We start from the raw sequence: 25,500 nt of genomic DNA on the forward strand, positions 1-25,500 counted from the left end.
CATCAGCATCTCCAGCCTTTTGGACAGAGGAGCAGAGAAGGCCGTCTCTTGCCCATATTAGGAGTTTGTCAGCAAGCCCTAGAGACGCATCGTTTCAACAAACTACTTTTGTGGATTTTTTTTTTCCACCCGACCGAGAGAAGGGGGAAGGAAAACCCAACAAGAGAAGGAAAAATCTATTCCAGCTGTAATTCCAGCTCCGAAGGCTGCGGGGGAACGGGCTCCCGATATTCCCCATTAAAAAGGCTGCCCTTCTCCTGTTTCAAACTACAGTAGTTCTCGACTTACGGCCACAATTGAGCCCCGAATTTTTGTTGCTAAGAGAGACACGGGTGGCTGAGTGAGATATTCATTTTGCTCCCTTTTACGACCTTTCTTGCCACCGTTGTTAAGTGAATGACTGCCGTTCAGCGGTGGGTTTCAGATTACCGTGTTTTCCCAAAAATAAGACTGGGTTTTATATTAATTGTTGCTCCAAAAGACTCATTAGGGCTTATTTTCTGGGTAGATTTTATTTGGGGGGGAAATACGGTACTAAATACATCCATCTAGTTGACAATCTTAACTGAGGCTTATTTTGGGGGGTAGGGTTTATATTACAAGCATCCTGAAAAATCATGCTAGGGCTTATTTTCTGGTTGGGTCTTATTTTGGGGAAAATACAGTACTAAATGCACCCATCTGGCTGACAATCTTAACTGGGGCTTATTTTGGGGGTAGGGCTTATATTACGAGCATCCTGAAAAATCACGCTAGGGCTTATTTTCCAGTTGGGTCTTATTTTCAGGGAAACAGGATATGTTACCACTGGTTCGCCATGTGCAGCGCCTGGTTCGCACACGTGCCTGCCTTCTGCACATGCGCTTTGCTTGTGTGCGCGCCTTCCGCGCATGCACCCAGCCTCAAAAACGTGCCTAAATAGGATGGCATAGAGCTGGGGCGGGGGCGGGGCATCCATGAATTCCATTACCGGTTTGGGTGAACCGGTCCAAACCGGCTGAATACCACCTCTGCTGCCGTTGTTAAATTTGTAACACGGTTATTACGTGAATCTAGGATAACAGAATAACAGTGCTGGAAGGAACCTTGGAGGTCTTCTAGTCCAACCTTCTGCCCAAGTAGTCCCCAAAACTTCTTTTATTGCAACAGCTGTGAATTACATTCATTCACAGCTGAGTCCCAATTAGTTGCAAAAAGTCCTTCGGGAGGAGTCCTTCGGGATAATCACCAACCTTTATCTCCCTTGACACGCTGCCAAAGACCTATTTGGCAAAGCCACACAGAGTCCAGAATCAAACAGAGATGCTGACTGGGAACAGAATTAACAACGTTGCTTTCCTGCAAAGGTCCCACGTGCCTTTGCTCCTCTTTTAAGCCTTATGGGAGGGGCCAATCATCTCCAGGCCTTACTCCCGAGTCGTCCCTTTTGTTTTAACTGTTCTTGCCTTCTGGCAGCTCTGCGCATGCACGCACTGGGAACAGGCTCCTCCTGTTCCTCTGCCTCTCCGCTGTCCGACTCTGGAGGCTGTGGAGTCCGCACATCACTCCCAGATGGCCCTGGCCCCATCTCTGCCTCTGACACAGAGCCCTCGTCCGAGCCTTCCCCATTCTCCAGGACTGGCCCATGTTCCTCCCCAGCCTCCTCACTGTCCGACTCTGCTGCCAGCTCCGCAGACTGCTTGCGGACCACAACAGGTTTAGGGTCTCCTGCTTGAGCTGCGGGGGGGTTGGACTAGAAGACCTCCAAGGTCCCTTCCAACTCTGTTATCCTCGCCTCTCGGGCGTATTTATTTTTCCTCTGCTGCGAAAGTGCTGCTGAATTTGATCCCCCCCCAAAACCTCATTGGAATTTCCCCCAGATGGTTTTTGAGGTGGTGCAGGGGGGGAATCATATGGAGGGAAAGAAATGCAATCCATACCTCTGCAGTCGGTTGTGAGCGTTGTGTTTAATTGAAGAGGGCGATGGTTTATTTAGAGGGTGGGCTTAGTTCCGAGGCTGGCTGAGTCAGCAGATTGGGATTGTGTGAGAGGGTGTGCCTAGAGAAATCACTCTTTTTGCGGTTGGGTAGAATATTTGTTTAGGCTAGTGAGCCGTATACAGATCAAACCACATTGGGAGGCCCACAATTTACAGTCATGCCCAAAATTGTGGAAACCTTTTGGGAAAAGTGTATTTTCTAAAACGAGTTAATAACACCACTTTTTTTTTCTGGAGTAGTACCATAAAATTATATATCAATGGAAAGACAATTTAATCAAGAATGTAATGCAATAAATTTTAGGAAGGATTTGCTATTAGAATAGCAGTTACAGTATAAAGAAGAAAAGGGAAGCACGTAAAAAAAACAAGATTATACAAAAATGATCCCCATAGAAAAACCGAGATCTACAAAAATGATCCCCATGTCAGTGAATCCTTCGTTGGGTCACCTTTAGCATGAATGACGGCCTTACAACGTCTTCCCATGGAGTGAACCAAGTCTTTGAGCTCTGCAGCTGTTCTAATGTGAAACCAAGATTGAAGGATGGCTTCTATTAACTGGGTTTTATTGCTGAGTCGCTTCTGACTAACCAAGTTTCTTTAGTCGGCTCCATTGATTTTCAATCGGGTGGAGATCTGGGCTATTCCCAGGCCATTCCAGCAGTGGAATAGGATTATCTTGAAACTCCCAAAAAAAAGTGGTGTTATTAGCCATCAAACCTCAAAAATACACTTTTCCCAAAAGGTTTCCACAATTTTGGCCACTGCTGTAGCTAATTTAACCACATTCCTGGGCACTTCTAGCAGGGGGAAAAGAGAAGGTTTGATCTAGAACAAAACCAGGGAAGGTGCTGCGTTGAATGTAGAACGTAAAGCGTAGAAGAATGCTTTGGAAGTCAACAGGAGTGATCATCATCAAAGCATTTGTGCTTTATGTGTATCCAATGTTTAAAATATCAAGGAAAAGGGTGATTTACCCTTTCCCAATGAACCATATAATATATTCTGAAATCTTAGAGGCCTGGAGGCTAAAACATATGAAGAACGGTTGCTGGAATTGGGTATGTCTAGTTTGATGAAAAGAAGGACTAGGGGAGACATGATAGCACTGCTCCAATATTTGAGGGGCTCCTACAAAGATGAGGGGGTCAACCTATTCTCCAAAGCCACCTGAGGGCAGGACAAGAAGCAACGGATGGAAACTAAGCAAGGAGAGAAGCAACCCTGAACGAAGGAGAAATTTCCTGACAGTTAGAAAAATTAATCAGCGGAACAATTGGCCTCCAGAAGTTGTAAATGCTCCAACATTGGAAGTTTTTAAGAAGAGATTGGACAACCATTTGTCTGAAGTTGTGTAGGGTATCTTGCCTAAGCAGGGGGTTGGACTAGAAGACCTCCAAGGTCCCTTCCAACTCTGTTATTCTATTCTATTCTATTCTATTCTATTCTATTCTATTCTATTCTATTCTACTCTACTCTACTCTACTCTACTCTACTCTACTCTACCCTACCCTACCCTACCCTACCCTACCCTACCCTACTTCTATTCTATTCTATTCTATTCTATTCTATTCTACTCTACCCTACCCTACTCTACTCTACTCTACTCTACTCTACTCTACTCTACTCTACTCTACTCTACCCTACTTCTATTCTATTCTATTCTATTCTATTCTATTCTATTCTATTCTATTCTATTCTATTCTATTCTATTCTATTCTATTCTACTCTACTCTACTTCTATTCTATTCTATTCTATTCTACTCTACTCTACTCTACTCTACGCTACACTACTTCTATTCTACTCTACTCTACTCTTTATTCTATTCTATTCTATTCTCAATTCTCTATTATATTCTACTCTCTGTTCTGCTGTATTCTATCTATTCTACTATATTATCTATTCTACTCTATTCTGTATTCTATTCTATTCTATTCTCTACTCAATTCTCAATTCTCTATTATATTCTACTCTCTATTCTACTGTATTCTATCCATTCTACTATATTCTCTATTCTATTCTACTCTACTTTATTCTACTCTACTTTGTTCTATTCTATTCTATTGTTATTAGAGAATGCAAGAAACAAAATATATTATATTTTTTTGTTAGGGTAAAGCATTGCCTTCCTACAAACTTTGGGTTTTATTTCCTGGTCTCTATCAAGACTGCTTTTGTTGCGTGTGTGCGCACGCGTGGAGGTTTTTTTTTTTGTTTTTTTGTTTTTTTTTAATGGTGTTTGTGTGCCCCCTGCTGATTCAACACCAAATTGAAACACTGGCTCCAGTAACTAAGTTTTAACCATTCCAAACAACGTGAGGTTTTCCGCTTTTGGCTGTCGGCATCAGAAAATTTGAGAAGAGGTGGCATGCTTGGAGTTAAATTGCTGGAATTTAGTCCTCCGTTTTGGACATTTCCGTGACTTTGTGCCTGCAGCTTTTATTTGCTTGCTTCTTTTGAAGTCATGGATAGATCCCCTTATTAATTTTCATGTTTGTTTGTTTTTTTTGAAGTTCCCGTAGAGTTCAAACATCTCCTAGAACTTAGCAGGACGTCTGACTGTACTGCAATGGTTATTCTAGGTAGCAATTTTGGTCTCTGGAAGCCTTTAAACTTGTTTCAAACATCTTTGAGCGTTGGAATTGCAATATATATATATATATATCTTTTTTTAGTATTGGAATAGCAGTTTTTCCCCTCAGCCAGATGGGTTGGGATGCAATTTTCTGAATTCTCCAGCCAGCGCGGTCAAGAATTCAGTCCCAAACCGTCAAGAAGACACAAGGTTTTTCCAAAGTGTTGGTCTCTTTATGTTAAAAATCAAGTAAAGATCAACATTCCATGCCTATTTTTGACAGAATAACGGAATGAATAAAAAAAATTTTTTTATAATATACTTTATTAAATTTTTCCATTATAAAAGAAAATGTACAATCTCTACCTCCTTCAGAGGCCCAGTGTTTATACATATTAAGAAATCATACATCAAATATACTTCATCCTTAGCTATTCAATATTATATTCAGTATAACTCATCTTTCAAATGCATAAGCTAGTCATATCCTAAGATCATGTTTTTGTCTTGTTCTTTAACCAATTATACCAATTTCCCCATACTTCGTAATATTTAGATTTCTCCTCATTATTTATCTCACTCGTCAATTTTGCCATTTCTGCGCACTCTAAATAAAAACTTTATTACGGTCATCGACCAGCAATAGACATACAATAAATTAAAAATAATACTGACGTTAATCGGGAATAAAATACATGATCTCAAACTGTTAGGATCACTCCCTAATTTACCTGAGCTGAGAGCCAATACGTATGTGAGTAAATGTATTTTTCCAATAATGGTTATAGATAATCTCCAAAAAATTGGCACCAGTTGACATCTATAATTCTCTAACCAGTTTTTTTCTTGTGGACATTGCAGTGACACAGAATTTTGCTACTGCATGTTGTGGTAGCTGGGTTTGAGTCTTGGAGCGTACATAAAAGTCGTCTGTCCTCCCTGGCAATCTCTCTAGTAAGGGGAGTAACCCTTTAGTAACCCTGCAACCGTTTTTCATTTGTTTTAGCACATGTTTGGAAAGTGTTAATTATGCTGTGCATTGTGGCTAAGCTTTGGGGCAGTAGGATCATGTAGCTACAGTGCCTTGCTTGATCCTGTTACCAGTCAAGAGTAGAGATACCTGGAAAGGATCCAACACGTTAGATCACAACAGCATTGGGTAGGAATGTTCTCCTCGAGATCCGTGCTTCCCAAACTGGCTCTCTTCTTCTAACTTGACCTATTGGAATATTTGAAAACATTCCACAGCACTTAGCCAAACCATGGAACAAGTAACTAATGAGTTAGTGCCGCAGGCATGAGTCAGCTTTTAAAAATAAATATTTTATTTGTGAGGAAAGCCAATTCGGTGTAGTGGTTAAGGCATCCAGATAGAAACCAGGAGACTGGGAATTCTAGTCCTGCCTTAGGCATGAAAGCTGGCTGGGTGACTTGGGCCAGGTGACAGTGAGTTCTAGTTCCACTGTAGGCATGAAAGCCTTCTGGGTGACTTGGGTCAGTGACCAGGAGACAGTGAGTTCTAGTTCTGCCTTAGACATGAACGCTTTTTGGGTGACTTGGGCCATTCACCAGGAGACAGTGAGTTCTAGTTTCGCCTTAGACATGAAAGCTTCCTGGGCGGCTTGGGCCAGTGACCAGGAGACAGTGAGTTCCAGTTCCGCCTTAGACATGAAAGCCTCCTGGGTGACTTGGGTCATTCACCAGGAGATGCTGAGTTCTAGCTCCACCTTAGGCATGAAAGCCTTCTGAGTGACCAGGAGACAGTGAGTTCTAGTTCCACCGTAGGCATGAAAGCCTTCTGAGTGACCAGGAGACAGTGAGTTCTAGTTCCACCGTAGGCATGAAAGCCTTCTGAGTGACCAGGAGACAGTGAATTCTAGTTCCGCCGTAGACATGAAAGCCTCCTGGGTGGCTTGGGCCAATGACCAGGATACAGTGAGTTCTAGTTCACAAGCATGAAAGCCTTCTGGTTGACTTTGGGACAAATCACCAAAAGACCATGAATTCTAGTCCTGCCTTAGGCACAAAGCCAGCTGGGTGATCTTGGGCCGGTCAATTTCTCTCAGTCCCAGGAAAGAGACAATATCCAAGCACTCCTGAAAAAACACACAAGGATTGTCCAGGCAGTCTCTGAGATCCAGACACCATCGAGTGGAAGAACAACAAAAGCTTCCCAAACTTGATGGATAGATAGGACATTTAGGGTTGGGGGTTAACTTCCCCCTGAGCATGAGGGAGATTTTTGGTTTCTCTGTCATTACAGCTGCTGGTAACTAATACCGTGTTTCCCCGAAAATAAGACCCTGTCTTATATTTTTTTGGAACCCTGAAATAAGCGCTTGGCCTTATTTTTGGGGAGGCCTTATTATTTTGGGGCTCATGGAACAAGATAGGGCTCCTCTTACCTGATTTCCAACTCACTCTCCCCTAACCCTAACCAAATCAGCTGCGCATGTGTTTAAATATTTTCGGGGTGGGCTTATTTTCGGGGAAGAACATGGTATTATATTCTCCCATGGGTTGCACCCTGGGATAATAGCCCTCCTGGTACCATCCCTGGCCCTTAATGTGGGAAAGGACTGGAGAGGGAGCTGAACCAGATCGGGGCACGACCCGAAAACATAAGTTCTGAGGACATTCAAGCAAAATTGTTTTGGGAAGAGAGTCCCAAGAGAACCGACAAAGTAGCTTCTTTCTGCAAAAAAACATGTAGTACTTTCCTTCATTTGGAGGAAAGCGATGGAGCAAAATAGACACAGTGTGCTACTCATAACCCCAAGAGGAGGGGAAGAAGGAAGGAGGTACACATTTGAGATTCTGGGTCTGATCCAAGGGAGACAAATTATTTGTGTTGCCTAAACCCAACATCTAACCTTTTGCCGTGTTCAGACATCCCAATTTTTATTAATTTTATTGATATCCTGCTTTTCTTATTTATTTATATCTTATTTATAACTCAAGGGGGCGAATGCAGTGGTGGGATTCAGCCAGTTCGCACCTATTCGGTAGAACCGGTTGTAAACTTTCTAAGCAGTTCAGAGAACCAGTTGTTGGAAGAAATCTTATTTTGTTTTTTTCCACTTTACAGGGCTAATCCTGTAAGGAAGGCAGAAAGGAAACATTCTGGTGGTGTTTCTAGCCTAATCTTTATTGCCCTGCTTACAGAAACTGCCTCTCTGGTTAACCCTTATTACATTGTAACAGTAAGGTGAAGATCCATCGACGTGAGTGACATTGAGTTGGTCACACCCACAGGGTCACATGACCACCGAGCCACACCTACCCAGCTGGTTATTAGAGCAGAGAACTGGTTGTTAAATTATTTGAATCCCACCACTGGGTGAATGTATCCAACACGCCTTCCTCCATTACTGCAGGCTGACCCTGCCCACTGCCAGGAGTTCGATCTTGACTGGCTTTAAGGTTAATTCAGCCTTCCGTCCTTCCGAGGTCGGTAAAATAAGGACCCAGATTGTTGGGGCGGGGCAATAGGCTGACTCTGTGAACCGCTTAGAGAGGGCTGTAAAGCAATATGAAGCGGCATATAAAGTCTTAAGTGCTATGGCTATTGTAACTCCGAACGGTCACTTAGACAAACTGTTCTAAGTCGAGGAATTCCTGCCCCACAATAACAACCAATTGGTGAACAAAGGCTGCCTCCTGGCCTTACATAACCTGTTGGCAATTCCCATCTCTTCTCAGGGATTTCAGCCTGGGAGTATTAAGTACCGGTTGGCTTTCTGCCTGGATAGCCTGCAGGGAGTTGGCCTTTACTGCACCTTGATTCTTTGTCCGGCACATCAGAGGCGGGTCCAGCTGTGTGTGTTTCAGCTGGAGTTGGGCGTTCCCCGGAGTGGAATCCCAGCCAAGAATTGCACACCGATAGGAGATAAAAAGCCAAGTCCTGGATTCCCTCCGTCTCTCGGTTCTAAGGTAGACTCGAGAAGAAGACCGGGCTCGTTCCAGGCTTCAGTTGCAGGGAGGTGGGTTGGGAAAGTTTAATTCAGCCCGAAACCTACGAGAGAGTAAAACATGATGCCTTTGGGAAGTGCCTCTCCTCTTGTCTCGCTGATGGTCGTGCTCTTGGCTGGGGTGAGTGACAAGGACTTTCAATGCTCAAGTGCTCTGGACCAGCTCATTAGCTTGCAATAAAAGCAGCAGCAGGATTTTTGGGATTAGCAGATGGAGGGCAGGGGAGCTCTGCGTTTTAATGCTTACGTTGGCCAAGGTTTTGCCAAGTCAGTTGGTGAACCGGTAATATGCTATGACTTTTACAGGTAGGTAGATAGGTAGACAGACAGACAGACAGAGATAGATGATAGATAGTTAACAGATAGATGGATAGATAGGTAAAAGAGAGGGGGGGAAGAGAGAGAGATGCCCAGAGTCATTTGATAGTGAGATGGGTGGCATATAAATTTAATAAATGAATTAGAGAGTGTCAGGGTGGATTTGATTTAAATCGAGTTGATTTAAATCACAATTTAAATCATGATTTAAATCACTAGTAAAAAGGCTTGATTTAAATCAACTCGATTTAAATCATAATTTTTAAAGAGCAACTGTCATCTCTGCTACTCCTTTGACCCGCTGTTGACTCATTGATAGTCCCGGTGTTGCAGAATATACAGCCTTGTGCTACATAACTAAGCTCCATTTCATGCTGAATAAACTAAATTATTTATGTATCTTAAATTGAAAACTATCTTACGATAGATTTTTACCCCAAAAGTTTTTTATTAAAATAAATTTGATAAAAATCAAAAAAATCCGATTTAAATCAAAAAATCTGATTTTTTTTTATTTTTTTTTTTAAAAATCATTGGTTTTTATCCACCCTGGAGAGTGTGTGTGTGTGTGTGTGTGTGTGTGTGTGTGTGTGAGAGAGAGAGAGAGAGAGAGAGAGAGAGAGAGAGAGAGAGAAATGCCCAAAGTCACTTGATAGTGAGATGGGTGGCACATAAATTTCATAAATGAATAAGTGTGTGTGAGAGAGAGAGAAAAGAAAGAAAGAAAGAAAGAAAGAGAAAGAAAGAAAGAAGGAAAGAAAGAAGGAAGGAAGGAAGGAAGGAAGGAAAGAAAGAAAGAAAGAAAGAAAGAAAGAAAGAAAGAAAGAAAGAAAGAGAAAGAAAAGAAAATATGAGACTGACAGAGTGAATTTCTTTCTTTGTTTTTGGACATCTGATCTAATGCATTGCAACATGTCTAACTGGTTAAGCACCCCCGGAGTTCAAATTTCACTCCGGCCATAAGTTTACTCGGGTAATTATTTCCTCATAACCTCAGGCACTCTAAATTAGGGGGGTTTTTTTTAAAAAAAGGGGGGGGAAGCACCCTAAGAAAACTGATTTGCATCTAAGGATATCTATCTACGCAACATGTAGGTAGTAGTAGCATTGGCCAGGCCTGATCAGATGGCTTAACAACATGACCGGGTTAATATTCACGATGTGCTTTGCGTACTTAAAAAGATTTGAGTACCACCTGCTGTTCCGTCTTTGCAATTAGATTGTAGAATTAACCATGGGGAGAATTACGATCCTTGAGTCCAATCCTCTAACAAGGAATGCAACTTCAAGCATCCTGGAGAGATGCCATGTTTAGTCTCTGCTTGCATATGCGTTGGTCAGTTGTCTACTGTCAAAGTGCTCTTACGATGGTGATATTTTTCTCAACCTTCATCCCGAACCTGCTTCCTACTTTCAATCAGCTGGAAGGGACTTCACAGGTCTTCTAGTCTAACCCCCTTATACCCAGTGGTGGGATTCAAATAATTTAACAACCGGTTCTCTCCCCTAATGACCCGCTGGGTAGGTGTGGCTCGGTAGTCATGTGACCGTGTGGGCGTGGCCAACTCAACGTCACTCAGGTCGATGGGGCGCTTCGTCTTAGCTGTTACAATGTAGTAAGGGTTCACCAGAGAGGCAGTTTCTGTAAGCAGGGCAATATAGATTAGGCTAGAAACACCGCCAGAATGTTTCCTTCCTGCCTACCTTACAGGATTAGCCCTGTAAAGTGGAAAAACAAAACAAAATAAGATTTCTTCCAATAACCGGTTCTCCCGAATAGGTGCGAACTGGCTGAATCCCACCACTGCTTATACCATTTCAGACAAATGGCTGTCCAGTCTCTTCTTAAAAACGTAAGCACCCATAACTTCTGAAGACAAAGCCCATCCCGCTGATTAAATGTTCTAACTGTCAGGAAATTTCTCCTTTACTTCTAGGTTGCTTCTCTCCTTGATTAGTTTCCATCCATTGTGTCTTGTCCTGTCTCCAGGTGCATTGGAGAATAGTTTGACCCCCTCTTCTCTGTGACAGTCCCTCAAATACTGGAATATCGCTGTCATGTCTCCCCTGGTCCTTCTTTTCTCTAGACTGGGCGTACCCAATTCCTTAAAACTTAAAATTCCTTCGCTTAAAACCCTCCCTTGTCTCCATGGCCTCTTTCGTGTGATACCCTCATATCTCCCTTCAGCTGTCTTTTTTAAAAAAAGCCAGATTCCTTGCATTCTTTCGATCACCTCTCCTAAGACCGAGCTTTCAATCCAAGCAGGGTGGAACAGTCCTTCTCCCCCTTTATTATTTATTTATTTATTTATTGGTTCGATTTATATGCTGCCCTTCTCCGGAGACTCAGGGCGGCTTACAATGCGTTAAGCAATAGCCTTCATCCTTTTGTATACACCTGCTTAGTAGGACTTTCGGGGGCCCCCCATGTGGTGTTCTTTTTTTATACAAAGTCAGCTTATTGCCCCCACAATCCGGGTCCTCATTTTACCTGTCTCGGAAGGACGGAAGGCTGAGTCAACCTTGAGCCTGGTGAGATTCGAACTTGCAGTAATTGCAGGCAGCTGGTGCTACTTTAACAGCACTTTAGTCTGCTGCGCCACCAAGGCTCTTTAGAAACTTCTGGAGATCTCAAACCTGCAAGGTTGTGTGTGCCGATCCACACACGCAACGTGCACATTTTCCCTGGGATACCACAAAGTGACATCTGTCCAAACGGCGGAGAATTTACAAACGGTGAAGACAGAGGTTTGAATAACAGAGCATTGGCACAGCATGGGAACAATTTCAAGTTTGGAAGCCAGACATTTTTTTTTTTTTTTTTTTTGCAAGGCACAGAGTGACCAAACCGGAACACGCGTGCGTACGCATGCCAGAGTGCCAGAAACCCAACAACCAGCTGACTGGTGTGCACACACACCTCGGAAACCCAACAGCCAGCTGGCTGAGCTGGGGCGACGGCGCGCGTGCCCACCGAGAGGGCTGTGCGTGTCACCTCTGGCACGCGTGCCATTGGTTCGCCATCCCAGTCCTAGGGGCACATGCTACCCGGAGGAGCAAAATCTGACTTTCTTGCCAGTGGTGTCTGCAAGCGGCTTCCTCGTTTTCATTATCCGTTCTGTTTTTAATTTGAGGCACCAATTTCCAGAGATAATTGGCGCTTCTTTCCTTGCCCTCCGGTTAAGTCCCGGTGCTGCATTCCAAAATGCCAATTAGAAGCAGCCAGAAGAATATGATTGATTTTTCTTTTTTCTTTTTTTTTTTTTAATAAAGCCACACATTCAGAAACTTCGGTGAAACCCTTCACAGAATCTGATACCTACTTAGGTGATTTTTTTTTTAAATTTGATTTATATGCCGCCCTTCTTCGGAGACTCAGGGCAGCTTACAGTGTGTTAAGCAATAGCCTTCATACTGTTGTATATTTTATACAAAGTCAGCTTATTGCCCCCACAAACTGGGTCCTCAATTTACCTACCTTAGAAAGGATGGAAGGCTGAGTCAACCTTGAGCCTGGCAAGATTCGAACTTACTTTAATTGCAGACAGCTGGTGTTAAATTACAGTGCTTAGTCTGCAGAGCTATCCAGGCTCTGTCATTTTAACTCCATTTAATCTGGTGGCATAATTGATAGGAATTTAGGTATGTTGTTATAGGATTATAGGATCGGGTGACTTACAAGCATTCGTTTATTGACCATTAGAAGTTACAACAGCACTGGAAAAAGTGACTTATCACCGTTACAGCATCCCCTAGAGTTACGTGATCAAAATTCAGACACTTGGCACCTGATTCCTATTTATGACGGTCGCAGTGTGATTCCCTTTTGCGACCTTCTGACAAGCAAAGTCAATGGGGAAGCCAGATTCACTGAACAAACGTATTACTAATTTAACAACTGCAGTGATTCGCTTAGCAACTGTCGCAAGAAAGGTCGTAAGACGGGGCTTAACAACCGTCTTGCTTAGCAATGGAAATTTGAGGCTCAATTGTGGTCATAAATCAAGAACTACCTGTATTCACCATCTAAGTCTTTTAATGAGCCCATAATCCCTTGCGGGGTGGAGTCTGGGCGACTGAATGCAGCTGAGTGTTTACTGGCTGGATGCCCTTCCGGTCGCCAATGCGGAGTTTTGTTCAGCAGATATATTCTCATTGTGCCCAGAGAGGGAGAAATATCTGCCTCTACCTAGGATCGAACTCACAGCCTCCTGATGGAGAGGTGAGAGCTCACAGCTATCTAAATGCTACAGAGCAATGCATCTGCAAAGCCACTAGAGCTTCCAACAACGGATGGAAACTAATCAAAGAGAGAAGCAACCTGGAATTAAGGAGAAACTTCCTAACAGTAAGGACAATTAACCAGTGGAACAGCTTGCCACCAGAAGTTGCGGGATCTCCATCACTGGAAGTTTTTAAGAAGAGTCTAGACATTCTCTTACTTAAAATAGTATAGGTTCTCCTCCTTGAGCAGGGGGCTGGACTAGAAGACCTCCAAGGTCCCTTCCAGCTCATTCATTCTAATTCTAGGCGAGAAACTTACCTGTCATTTTCTACACCTTTGGTTGATGCAAAACAAACTCTCGAAGAACGAGACTGGAAGGAATGTCTACATTGAAACCAACTCGTTCTTTTCTTTTTTTTAAAAAAAGTGTTTATTATATTCATATCGTAACCGAACTGGTTTGGTTAGTCGGCCGCCTCCCTGCCAGACAAAGAAAGTTACTGAAGTCCTGAGAACCGTTGTGAGCAGAAACCTGTCAATTCGTTCTAGGATAGTCAGCGACGGAATTTCACCGAGGCCTCGTTTTTCTTGCGCGTTTCCTCGAGTCACCAAAGCAACACCACGAAAACAAGACTCTTGAGTCACGTGCGTTCAATGAAGTCGGTTTCGGTCATGGGGAATTGAGTTTTGGCAGGAAGTGGCTGCTCCGTTCTAGGTTTCCTGCACCAAGAACCAGCTTGTGTCTTAATTTTAGCAGGGCAGAGGCTAAAAGCGAAGGAGGGCTGGGCTTCGGTGCTTATCTCTAGCTTGCACAAAGTCCGGTCTTCCCAATGGCTGGAATCTCGATGCAGGACTGGCCAAAAGCCAGCCTGAAGTCTTGGAAAGCTGATTCTGTCAACGGATCAGGAAAAAAGAGGCCACTTGGCGATTTGGGATGGAAGCACTGAACCTGTTCTGTCCCCAATCACACGCACACACACCAACAGACGTTCAAGAGTTAAAGACCAAACCAGCCGGCAAAATCCTTTTCCTTATGATAACAGAACTAGTGGCTGCCTGCCAAGAGTTTATTATTTACGAAGAGGAGAGATAACTTCTCCCCACTTCTGATACATCAAAAGGAACAGCTCAATAATTACAATCAAGTCCAGAGATAATCCAGCCAAGTCTTATAGCAAAAGTCCGGCAATGCAGAATGGTGTGGAAGCTTTCAGCTTTGTTCGTCACAAGGTTTGACTGGCCACCACGCTCCCTTTTATATCCTGTGGGGTGTGGTCCAGTGACTCAGCCTAATCTCGGGCACGCCTTTTCTTCTGTTGCGCACGCTTATCTCTGCGACGCTGGCGTGGATCCAGCCAAGACTCATTACCCTCATCACTGTCCATCTGTGGCTGCGTGGACGTGCTTGGCCCCGGCCCTATCTCTTGCCCTTCGGCGGACACCGAAGGCATTGCCAGAGAGGAGGGTCCTGGAGAGGGAGGCCTTGCCAACTCCTCCCCTTCACTCTTGGAGTCCTCTCCTGCCGATGACACAGGCTCCGGTAACGGAGCCACAACAGAACCGGATGGCTCTCACTCCTTACTCACGGTCACTCATGCCCTCTTCACTTCCCGCCTGGACTATTGCAACGCTCTCTACATGGGGCTCCCCTTGAGGAGCACCCGGAGGCTCCAACTGGCGCAGAGTGCGGCCGCGCGGGTGGTTATGGGAGAGACATGGCATTCCCATGTAACATCTCTCCTGCGTGAGCTGCACTGGCTCCCGATGGTCTTCCGGGTGCGCTTCAAGGTTTTGGTTACCACCTTTAGAGCACTCCATGGCTTAGGACCTGGTTACCTACGGGACCGCCTGCTGCCACCAATAGCCTCCCACCAGCCGGTACGCTCCCATAGAGAGGGGCTCCTCAGGGTGCCGTCGGCCAAACAGTGTCGACTGGCGGCCCCCACAGGGAGAGCCTTCTCTGTGGGGGCACCTACTATCTGGAATGAGCTTCCCACGGAGATATGGAGAATCCCGGATCTACGCACCTTCCGCCGCGCTCTTAAGACCTTTTTATTCCATCAGGCTGGCCTGGCCTAATCTTTTCCCTTTTTTAAAATGTAAATTTTAATCTGTTTTAAATTATTGGGGTGTTTTAAATCTGTCTTGGGCCAAAATTGTTTAATTCAGTTTTACTTTGCTTTTAAATTTGTTTTTATGTGTTTTATCTGTGGCTGTTCACCGCTCTGAGTCCTTTGGGAGTAGGGTGGTATATAAATCAAATAAAATCTAAATCTAAATCACTGAGTTGATTTTGGATGGTAGGTAGGTAGGTAGATAGGTAGGTAGGCAGATCGATCGATCAATAGATAGGTAGGTAGGTAGACAGATAGATAGATGATAGGTAGGTAGGTAGATGATAGATGATAGAACTGTAGGTGGATGGATGGATGGATGGTAGGTAGGTAGGTAGGTAGGTAGGTAGGTGGGTAGATAGATAGATAGATAGATAGATAGATAGATAGAACTGTGGATGGATGGATGGATGGATGGATGGATGGATGGATGGATGGATGATAGGTAGGTAGGTAGATAGATAGACAATCTTAGTTAGCTGCAAACATGAATGCATCTTGGAGACTGGGAAGTTCCCTGAGGATTGACTCCAGCAGAGTCTGAAAGAACAAACTTCCAGTACCGGTGATTGATTCAGATTGCATTCTGTAATATTATCCTGGGATATGTATATTTTGCCTTAGGAGTGGTGCGGTGGCCTAGAGGTGGAGCTCTCGCCTCACCATCAGGAGATTGTGAGTTTGATCCTAGGTAGAGGCAGATATTTCTCTCTCTGGGCACAATGAAAATATATCTGCTGAACAAACCTCCGCACTGGCGACGGGAAGGGCATCCGGCCAGTAAACACTGTGCTAGCTCCACTCAGTTGCCCAGAGTTATGGGGTTGTTAAACGAAGATGATATGTATATTTTGCCTTCATTCCGAGGTCAAATTCATTGCCTTTTGTATTTTAAGGACAGGGTCTCTGGAAATAAGATGGTGCCGTTTGCTTCGGAAGCAGCGGAAGAAAGTGAGCAAGTCAAATATGCCAATTATATATATTTTTTAAAATCTTGTCTTTTCTCTCAGCCGGTCAGCATGGTGGAACACGCCGAGTTCCTGAATGCTGGCAAGCAACCGGGCCTTCAGATCTGGAGGATTGAGAAGTTCGACTTGGTCCCGGTGCCGAGAAATCTCTATGGCGATTTTTTCATGGGCGATGCTTATGTGATCCTCAACACAATCCGGCAACGCAACGGGAACCTGCAGTACGACCTTCACTTTTGGCTAGGTAAGGAGAGCTCTGTGGGACTCCACTCTCTGTGGGATTGGGGCGATCCTAAATTAGCTGTTTTATGTATTTGGTGGGTTTTTATTTTTGTTTTTCTGCTGTATTTTATTTATTTATTTTTTTGGCTGTATTTACATTTGCTTTGATTGTTTGTAAGCCCTCCAGGGGCAGTCAGTGAGTCAAACACACACTGTGTGTGTGTGTGTGAGAGAGAGAGAGAGAGGGGGAGGGGTAAGCTATATCTATTTCAATAAGTAAATAAATAAATGTATCGGAGACAGTGGTGGGATTCAGCCGGTTCGGGAAAACCGGTAGTTAAATTACTGGGTGCTTCCCACCCCGCCCCTTCCAGGAGTCCCCACGCGCCCCATTTTCACTCCCAGGAGGCTGCAGGACGGCCTATTAGGCCCAAAATGGGGTGTGGGCCTGTCACACCCCCTGGCCATGCCCACCATGGCCACGCCCACCCAGCCGATCATTAGGGCAGAGAACCGGTTGTTAAATTATTTGAATCCCACCACTGATCGGAGATCATTCTCCGCGTCAAGAGTTTTAAGATTCAGTCTATCGTTTTAATTTTGTAAAGTTTCCAGTCCTGGTGGAGGGAGCCTGTGCATTGGCTTGCATATATGTGTATATTTCTATGGGTATGAAACGATAAAGAACTCGGCTTGGAAGAATCACCATGTGTCATTCATGGTTTGGGACCTGACACATGACCGAGGCATTCTAGGAGTTGAAGTCACACAAGAGGTATGGAGGGAGGGAGGGGCTGCATCCCAGAGGAGTTAAGAGGCAACTTAGCCAGGATATCACGTGTGAGAAACAGAGGGTGAAGACAGGCCCTCCCTAATAGTTCTCAGAACATATTATAGATGCGGATAGTGGAGTCTTCAATCTGGCAAGATTCTGTCTAAAGGTGTGAAACAACAGAGAACTCAGCCTGAAAAATCATCACATGTCATTTTTGTTTTGGGGCCCGACACAATACATGGTGACTGAGGAATTCTGGGAATTGAAGACCGCACACAGTGGCTGATGAATGCTGTGAGTTTGTCCACACATGATGGCTGAAGGATTCTGGGAGTTGAAGTCCACACACGATGTGATGGAATCTCCAAGAGGGAGAGAGTGCATAAGAGGCACCTCAGCTCAGATATGTGTGTGTGAGAGAGAGAGTGAGGACCTCCCCTTCCTAATAGTTCCCAAAGTATATTATAGGTACAGATAGTTGAGTTTTCAGCCTGGCAAGATTCTGTCTTTGGTATGAAACAATAAATAGCTTGGAAGAATCATCACCTATTTGTCTTGGTTTTGGGCCAACTAGATGAGCCCTCCTACAGGTTTCCAACTCTTTGGCTTCTTTCCTTCTCCATTTCCCAGGGAACGAGTGCAGCCAAGATGAAAGCGGATCCGCCGCCATTTTCACAGTACAACTGGATGACTACCTTGGGGGAAGAGCGATCCAACACCGGGAAGTGCAAGGACACGAGTCGTCCACTTTCCTAGGATACTTCAAATCGGGACTGAAGTACAAAGTAGGTGCCTGCTGGAGATCTTGTTTGATGGTGCTCAGAACCCTGTTGTCAATGCGCAAAGCATCCCTGGCCTGCTCTCGAGTTGCCATAGGCAAGGGGGAGGGGAAAATGGTGAAGCAGCACAGCAGCCAAAAACAAAAGCACATTCCAGACATATCTCTCTCAAGGCTATCTCCCAGGGTTACCCACAGCGGCCAGGAGGGGAGTGATCTCTACAACCCGCGAAATTGTTCCGTTGGCGAATGTGACTGATGACACACCCTGGGGGGAGAGGGGGGAAACAGGGTCATGCCTGGGCCGTAAATTACATGGGGTCAGAGTTGGCTTCATTTGGGAACTTGCTGACATGAAGCTCCTAATAAATAACTGGATTTCTTTTGAAGCTTTTGAACCCTGACACTTGTTAGCAAAGAGCCCTGATCCAAGGAGAACCAATAACGCAGTTCTCTTTGGTCTTAGATGGAAATATCAACTCATCCAGATGTTTCCGATAAGCCAAATCCTTCCTGTAGATCTGACTTAAGATGTGTTGATGGTCATCTTTGGCGGAGGGTCCATTTGTTTCTCTTCTGTTCTAGGCTGGTGGTGTGGCCTCAGGCTTCCGACATGTGGTACCCAACGAAGTCACGGTCCAGAGACTCTTACAAGTCAAAGGCAGGAGAACTGCACGGGCGACAGAGGTGCCCGTCACCTGGGACAGCTTCAACAGGGGTGACTGCTTTATCCTGGATCTGGGCAGTGTAAGTGCTCTATAGAGTCATTCGCAAGAGGATTTGGGCATTGGGGACAAAAATTACATGACATTGTTCTGTAAATGTGGCATTTCACCGGCTGCGGAAGCCATAGAACATCTTCTGGGGAGGTAACAGAAAGAAAAACTCACAATCTGATGAAAAGAAGAACTAGGGGTGACATGATAGCAGTCTTCCAATATCTCAGGGGCTGCCACAAAGAAGAGGGAGTCAAGCTATTCTCCAAAGCACCTGAGGGCAGGACAAGAAACAACGGGTGGAAACTCATCAAGGAGAGAAGCAACTTAGAACGAAGGAGAAATTTCCTGACAGTGAGAACAATTAATCAGTGGAAGAATTGGCCTCCAGAGGTTGCAAGTGCTCCAACACTGGAAGCTTTTAAGAAGAGATTGGATAACCATTGGTCTGAAGTGGTGTAGGGTTTCCTGTCTAAGAAGGGGGTTGGACTAGAAGACCTCCAAGATCCCTTCCAACTCTGTTATTCTATTCTATTCTATTCTATTCTATTCTATTCTATTCTATTCTATTCTATTCTATTCTATTCTATTCCATTCCATCCCATCCCATCCCATCCCATCCCATCCCATCCCATCCCATCCCATCCCATCCCATCCCATCCTATCCTATCCTATCCTATCCTCTCTACACTACTCTACTCTACTCTACTCTACCCTACCCTACCCTACCCTACCCTACCCTACCCTACCCTACCCTACCCTATCCTACTCTACTCTACACTACTCTACTCTACTCTACCCTACCCTACCCTACCCTACCCAACTCTACCCTACCCTATCCTACCCTAACCTTACTCTCTACACTATTCTATTCTATTCTACTCTACTCTACTCTATTTTACTTTACTCTACTCCATATACTCTACTCTACTCTACTCTACTCTACTCTACTCTACTCTACTCTACTCTACTCTATCTTTTATTAGGAGCATGGTGAATATACAACACTTTCATTAAGAAAGGGGAAAAAATTCCCATCTGGCTTTTCAAAATGAGTTTGAAATATTACCCCATCAAGTAGCATGTGATATCTTGGTAGGTAAACCATTATTCTGGTCTTTGACCTATAGGTGAATGGACATCTAACTCAAAGACTCTGAGCTGGCTTGTTTTTCATGAGAAATCCAATTTGCAATGCTTGTATGTGTACATACACACACAAATACTTTTAGCACTGGCCTTGTATTTTCCCCTATTGACCCCCTCGGTTGTTTCATCTCCTGTAGAACATTCACCAGTGGTGCGGCTCTGATGCCAACCGGTTTGAAAGACTGAAAGCCACCCAGGTCGCCAAGGGCATCCGGGACAACGAGAGAAGTGGACGGGCCAGAGTCTACGTTGAGGATGATGGGGCTGAACGCGACGAGATGATCCAGGTCTTCATTTATCGTAGACGTGAATCCCTTCTGAGCCTTTCTCCAGAACTTGCTCCTTATCATCTTGAGTGGACAGAGATGTCTCTCGTGGCTTTTTTTCCCCCTCCCTTTTTAGAAACAAAAACTTAGTAGTTTTTGTTTCAACCACTGATGATTTAATCTCCTCTCCAGAGCTCAGTGGCTAAGACGCTGAGCTTGTCGATCGAAAAGGTCGGCAGTCCAGCGGTTCGAATCCCTAGCGCCGCGTAACGGGGTGAGCTCCCGTGACTTGTCCCAGCTTCTGCCAACCTTGCAGTTCAAAAGCACGTAAAAAAAATGCAAGTAGAAAAAAAATAGGGACCACATTTGGTGGGAAGGGAACAGCGTTCCGTGCGCCTTTGGCGTTGAGTCATGCCGGCCACATGACCACGGAGACGTCTTCGGACAGCGCTGGCTCTTCGGCTTTGAAACAGAGATGAGCACCGCCCCCTAGAATCGGGAACGACTAGCACGTATGTGCAAAGGGAATCTTTACCTTTACCAGAGATTTTGTTTGAGCCCTCTTTCCTTTCTTTCCTTTTCCTCTTTATAACTGCCATCAATCTGGTCACCAAGTTGATGGAGAGATCCCCAAAACAACCGTAATCGATCATTGTTTTTCCACGCCAAACTTGTTTCCTCTCTGGGAAACATTTGGGGAACAAAGGTATGGAGACCACGAACAACAATAACTTGGAAGGGCTGACATACCTGTGTTTTTCAGGTGTTGGGACCCAAACCTACTCTGCCAGCAGGTACCACCGATGACACCCAAACTGACGCGACCAACAGAAGGCTGGCTAAACTCTACAAGGTATAACCAAAAGTTGGTGAACTATGGTGAACTATGACACGGGGGCTTCAGGAGATGGGCTGTGAGACCCGGTGGCCTAGAGGTGGAGCTCTTGCCTCACAATCAGGAGGTTGTGAGTTTGATCCTAGGTAGAGGCAGATGTAGGGTCTCCCGCTTGGACAGGGAGTTGGACTCGATGACCTGCAAAGTCCCTTCCAACTCCGTTAATCTGTTAAATCTGTGAAAGTCTACAAACATAGTTCTCGAGTAGAATGCCGAGGGCTGCAGGCCAAAAATTGAATTGCACCAAAGCAAATACAAAGTTTACCTTTGGGCCACTAAATTAAACTCTACTATTTAAATACAGATGATGAAACTTCTCCCTACGGATTGTACTTTCTGTTGTGGGTAACGTTGCAATCACTGCAAGGAGACATATTCAGGAATATGCCTGGCATTTAAGTAGTGCAAATTTTACACGCCCAGATTCAGAATGCAAAATCCTGAACCGATTGTTCCTCTAGAACCGTGATGGCGAATCTATGGCACGCGAACCTATGGCACACAAGGAATTTGCCTTCGGTGCATAAGCTCCCAGTGTACATAGAAAAAATACATTCATCAAGAATCGTAAGATACAACACTTAGGATATTTCCTTGCATTCGATGTATGAAGTCCAACACAGAGCAGATTCCAGGGTCATCATCATATGCGCCTACTCCAAAGTAAACCTCATTCAGCTTCATTTCATATTGCTTAACGCACTGTAAGCCGCCCTGAGTCTCCGGAGAAGGGCGGCATATAAATATAAATAAAATAAATAAATAAAAATAAATTTCTGGACAAGGGACGACACGATTCAGGGACTCCAGATCAGGGAGGTGTTAACTTTTGGTTTCCAAGTGGGTAAAAAAAACAAAAAACATCTGGGCTTTTTTTTTTTTTAATTTTTTTTTTTTTTTTTAAATTTGATTTATATGCCGCCCTTCTCCGGAGACTCAGGGCGGCTTACAATGCGTTAAGCAATAGCCTTCATACTTTTGTATATTTATACAAAGTCAGCTTATTGCCCCCATGAACTGGGTCCTCATTTTACCTACCTTAGAAAGGATGGAAGGCTGAGTCAACCTTGAGCCTGGTAAGATTCGAACCTGCAGAAATTGCAGACAGCTGGGTTAATAACAGGGTGCATTAAACCACTGTACTACCAAGGCTTGTGTTTTTGCTACAGGTCTCCAACGGTGCAGGCAACATGGCTGTTTCCTTGGTGGCCGACGAGAACCCCTTCTCCCAAGCAGCCCTGATTTCCGACGATTGCTTCATTCTGGACCACGGCACTGACGGCAAAATTTTTGTCTGGAAAGGTAACAAACGAAAGCCAAACACGTGTTTGACTTAGAAGCTCAGCATCTCAGCCACTGAGCCACCACGTCCCTATATAAGCATAATACACCTGGATAAATAATACCTATCTCTGTTTCCTCCCGTGTTAATAACAGGGAGAAATGCCAATTCTGAAGAAAGGAAAGCCGCTCTTAAAACTGCTTCTGAGTTCATCAGCAAGATGACTTATCCAAGACATACCCAGGTAAGCGATGGAAGGAAACGTATCTCTAGCTCACCTGCCATTAGAAAGTAAACTTTAGGATCTATGGGAAAATAGATCCTCCTCAACCATGGATGCTCCCTGGGAGACTTTGGCCAGGTGTTGCCCCCCCCCCCCAACAATCTGAGTCCTCATTTTACCGATCTCGGAAGGATGGATAGCTGAATCAATCTTAAACTGGTCAGGATCGAACTGCTGGCAGTGGGCAGAGTTAGCCTGCAATACTGCATTCTAACCACTGCACCACCAAAGAAGAAAGACCAGTAACTTCACATCCTTGATTTCCATCCGTTCCACTTTTATGCCCCAGTCGTCCGTGGCATCGTCCAAAGTGGCCTGTTGAGAAGGAAGGAAGGAAGGAAGGAAGGAAGGAAGGAAGGAAGGAAGGAAGGAAGGAGAAAAGGGAGGGAGAGAAAGAAGGGAGGGAAGGAAGGAAGCAATAGCCATAGCACTTAGACTTATATACCGCTTCACAGTGCTTCACAGCCCTCTCTAAGCGGTTTACAGAGTCAGCATCTTTCCCCCAACAATCTGGATCCCCATTTTACCGACCTCAGAGGGACAGAAAACCAAATCAACCTTCAGCCAGTGAAAATCAAACTGCCGAATTGCTGGCAGCCGGCAGTCAGCAGAAGTAGCCTGCAGTACTGCCTTTTAACCACCGCGCCGCCACGGCTCACGCTTACGGTTTTCTTTCCTTTCAGATCCAAGTCCTCCCAGACGGCGGGGAGACCCCTCTGTTCAAGCAATTCTTCAAGAACTGGCGCGACAGGGACCAGACGGAGGGCCTGGGGGTGGCTTATGTCTCTGGCCACGTGGCCAAAATTGAGCAAATACCTTTCGATGCAGCCACACTGCACACCTCGCCAACCATGGCAGCCCAACACGGCATGGAAGACGATGGCACCGGAGAAAAACAGGTAAGGAAGTCTTGGGAGGCTGGTGGAGCAGAACAGCTACTCTTTTTGGGCTAAAGCAGGGGTGAAATGCTCCTGGTTCGGACCAGATCGCCCGATCCAGTAGTGATGGCGGCGGGTGGCTCGGAGAACCGGTAGCAAACATCCCTGTCATCTCCCCCACAAGGGACCCCTCATTTCAACCTGTACACTGAGATGGAGGATTTCCATAAGTTGGCCATGACAGAAAAGGAGAGAATGGCTTACAGTAGGGAAGTCCATCCCTCAACCAATGCCCAGCCAGGTGCACTGGAACTATGTTTCCCAGAATTCCAAGCCAGGCCAGGCTAGTCCCTTAGTTAGTAGAACCGTCCAGCAGTCACCCTGAGCTTTCTCACTTTCTCCACTAGGTGACACTGTGGGGCAGTGTGTTAAGAATAGGAACCGAAGGAGCATACACCGAACTTCCCGGTGAGGGCAGAGTTAGGGAAAAGCTTCACGCTGCACACTGGAAAAAAACTGCTCATTCCATGCAAATATTTCATCAATTTATAACTATGCTGAAACTGTGGTTCAGTAAGATTCAGAAGTGGAAATGGCCGGTGTTTAATACTGATGACTAGGCAGTGTGGCACGGTAATTGTGTTGGATGTCCACCCGGGAAGTTCAGATTCCTGTCTCTCCTCAACCATGGAAACTTCCTGAGAGACTTTGGCCAGTTTCTCTCTCTCCCTCCCTCTCTCTTTCTATCTCTCTCTCTCTCTGTGTCTGTCTATTTGTCTGTATTTGGCTATGTCTCTGTCTATCTGTCTCTTTCTCTGTCTCTATCTGTCTCTCTGTCTCTGTCTCTGTCTATCTGTATGTCTCTATCTATTTCTCTATCTGTCTCTGTCTATCTTTGTGTCGGTCTATCCGTCTGTTTTTGGCTAGTTCTCTGTCTGTCTCTTTCTCTATCTGTCTCTCTATCTCTGTTTATCTCTCTCTGTCTGTCTTTGGCTATTTCTCTATCTGTCTGCCTCTCTGTCTCTATCTGTCTCTTTATCTGTCTCTCTATCTCTGTCTATCTGTCTGTCTCTGTCTTTTTCTCTCTCTGTCTCTCTGTCTCTGTCTCTGTTTATCTGTCTGTCTTTGGCTATTTCTCTGTCTGTCTGTCTCTTTCTCTGTCTCTGTCTCTCTGTCTCTATTTTTCTATCTGTCTCTCTATCTCTGTCTATCTGTCTGTCTTTGTCTATTTCTCTATCTGTCTGTCTCTGTCGCTGTCTGTCTATCTCTGTCTTTCCGTCTGTCTGTCTCGGTCTCTTTATCTATCTCTCTGTCTCTGTCTCTCAGACAAATGCACCTCATGGGGTTGCTATGATAATGGTGGGGGGAACAGGATGGATCATTAGATCTGCTGCTTTCGGTTCCTGCCCGAAAAGCAGGCTAGAAAACTAACAGGTAAATCTATGAGCTATCTGAAGAATGAAAACAAAACAAAACAAAAAATGCGAAGAGGGAGGTTCTGGCCTCCCTCTTCGCATTCAGTAGCTGTGTTCGAAACTCAAATGAGAAACCCGGGAGGAGAAGCCAAGAGGTTCCCTCCTGCTTTAACTCCAAAAGTTAACTGATTTGTTGATGACATTTGCTTCCCTGCAAGGAAACCTCAAGAGGGTATTTTGTTCAACGACTTACAAAACACACAACAGCCCCCCCCCCCGCTCTCCACCCGTTTTCCCATTTTCTGTTCTTCTCCAACTGACCTGACCTGGTTCTTGTTCCTTCTCCTCTTTCTGCAGATCTGGAGAATAGAAGGTTCTGGTAAAGTACCTGTAGATCCTGCGACTTACGGCCAGTTCTATGGCGGCGACAGTTATATCATCCTGTACAATTACAGGCACGGGAACAAGCAAGGGAAAATCATCTATACTTGGTAAGACAGCTTCTACTTTTGAATAGATTAGAATAGAGTAGAGTAGAGTAGAATATAGAATAGAATGGAATGGAGTGGAGTGGAGTGGAGTGGAGTGGAGTGGAGTGGAGTGGAGTGGAGTGGAGTGGAGTGGAGTGGAGTGGAGTGGAGTGGAACAGAATATAGAATTAATAGAGTAGAGTAGATTAGAGTAGAGT

At 44.8% G+C, this 25,500-nt stretch overlaps 1 protein-coding gene across 2 annotated transcripts in view; it reads left to right on the forward strand.

Annotated features, from left to right (window-relative positions):
• Window positions 1–25,500, forward strand: part of GSN (gelsolin) — a 47,556-nt gene that overhangs the window by 14,658 nt on the left and 7,398 nt on the right. The window contains exons 1-10 of one of the 2 annotated variants that reach the window (XM_070955773.1): window positions 8,474–8,649; window positions 16,196–16,397; window positions 17,781–17,935; window positions 18,514–18,675; window positions 19,931–20,080; window positions 20,823–20,912; window positions 22,124–22,256; window positions 22,392–22,480; window positions 23,203–23,418; window positions 25,170–25,303. In XM_070955773.1, the coding sequence (XP_070811874.1) occupies window positions 8,590–8,649; window positions 16,196–16,397; window positions 17,781–17,935; window positions 18,514–18,675; window positions 19,931–20,080; window positions 20,823–20,912; window positions 22,124–22,256; window positions 22,392–22,480; window positions 23,203–23,418; window positions 25,170–25,303 (1,391 nt within the window). In that variant the 5' untranslated portion in view covers window positions 8,474–8,589. Of the gene's footprint in view, window positions 1–8,473; window positions 8,650–16,195; window positions 16,398–17,780; window positions 17,936–18,513; window positions 18,676–19,930; window positions 20,081–20,822; window positions 20,913–22,123; window positions 22,257–22,391; window positions 22,481–23,202; window positions 23,419–25,169; window positions 25,304–25,500 lie in introns of those variants that run through there. The other variant, XM_070955774.1, reaches the window with a different exon arrangement.

This window comes from Pituophis catenifer, unplaced genomic scaffold (assembly GCF_029215685.1).
Source record: "Pituophis catenifer annectens isolate HBS135680 unplaced genomic scaffold, rPitCat1.0.hap2 SCAF_17, whole genome shotgun sequence".
Classification (NCBI taxonomy): domain Eukaryota; kingdom Metazoa; phylum Chordata; class Lepidosauria; order Squamata; family Colubridae; genus Pituophis; species Pituophis catenifer.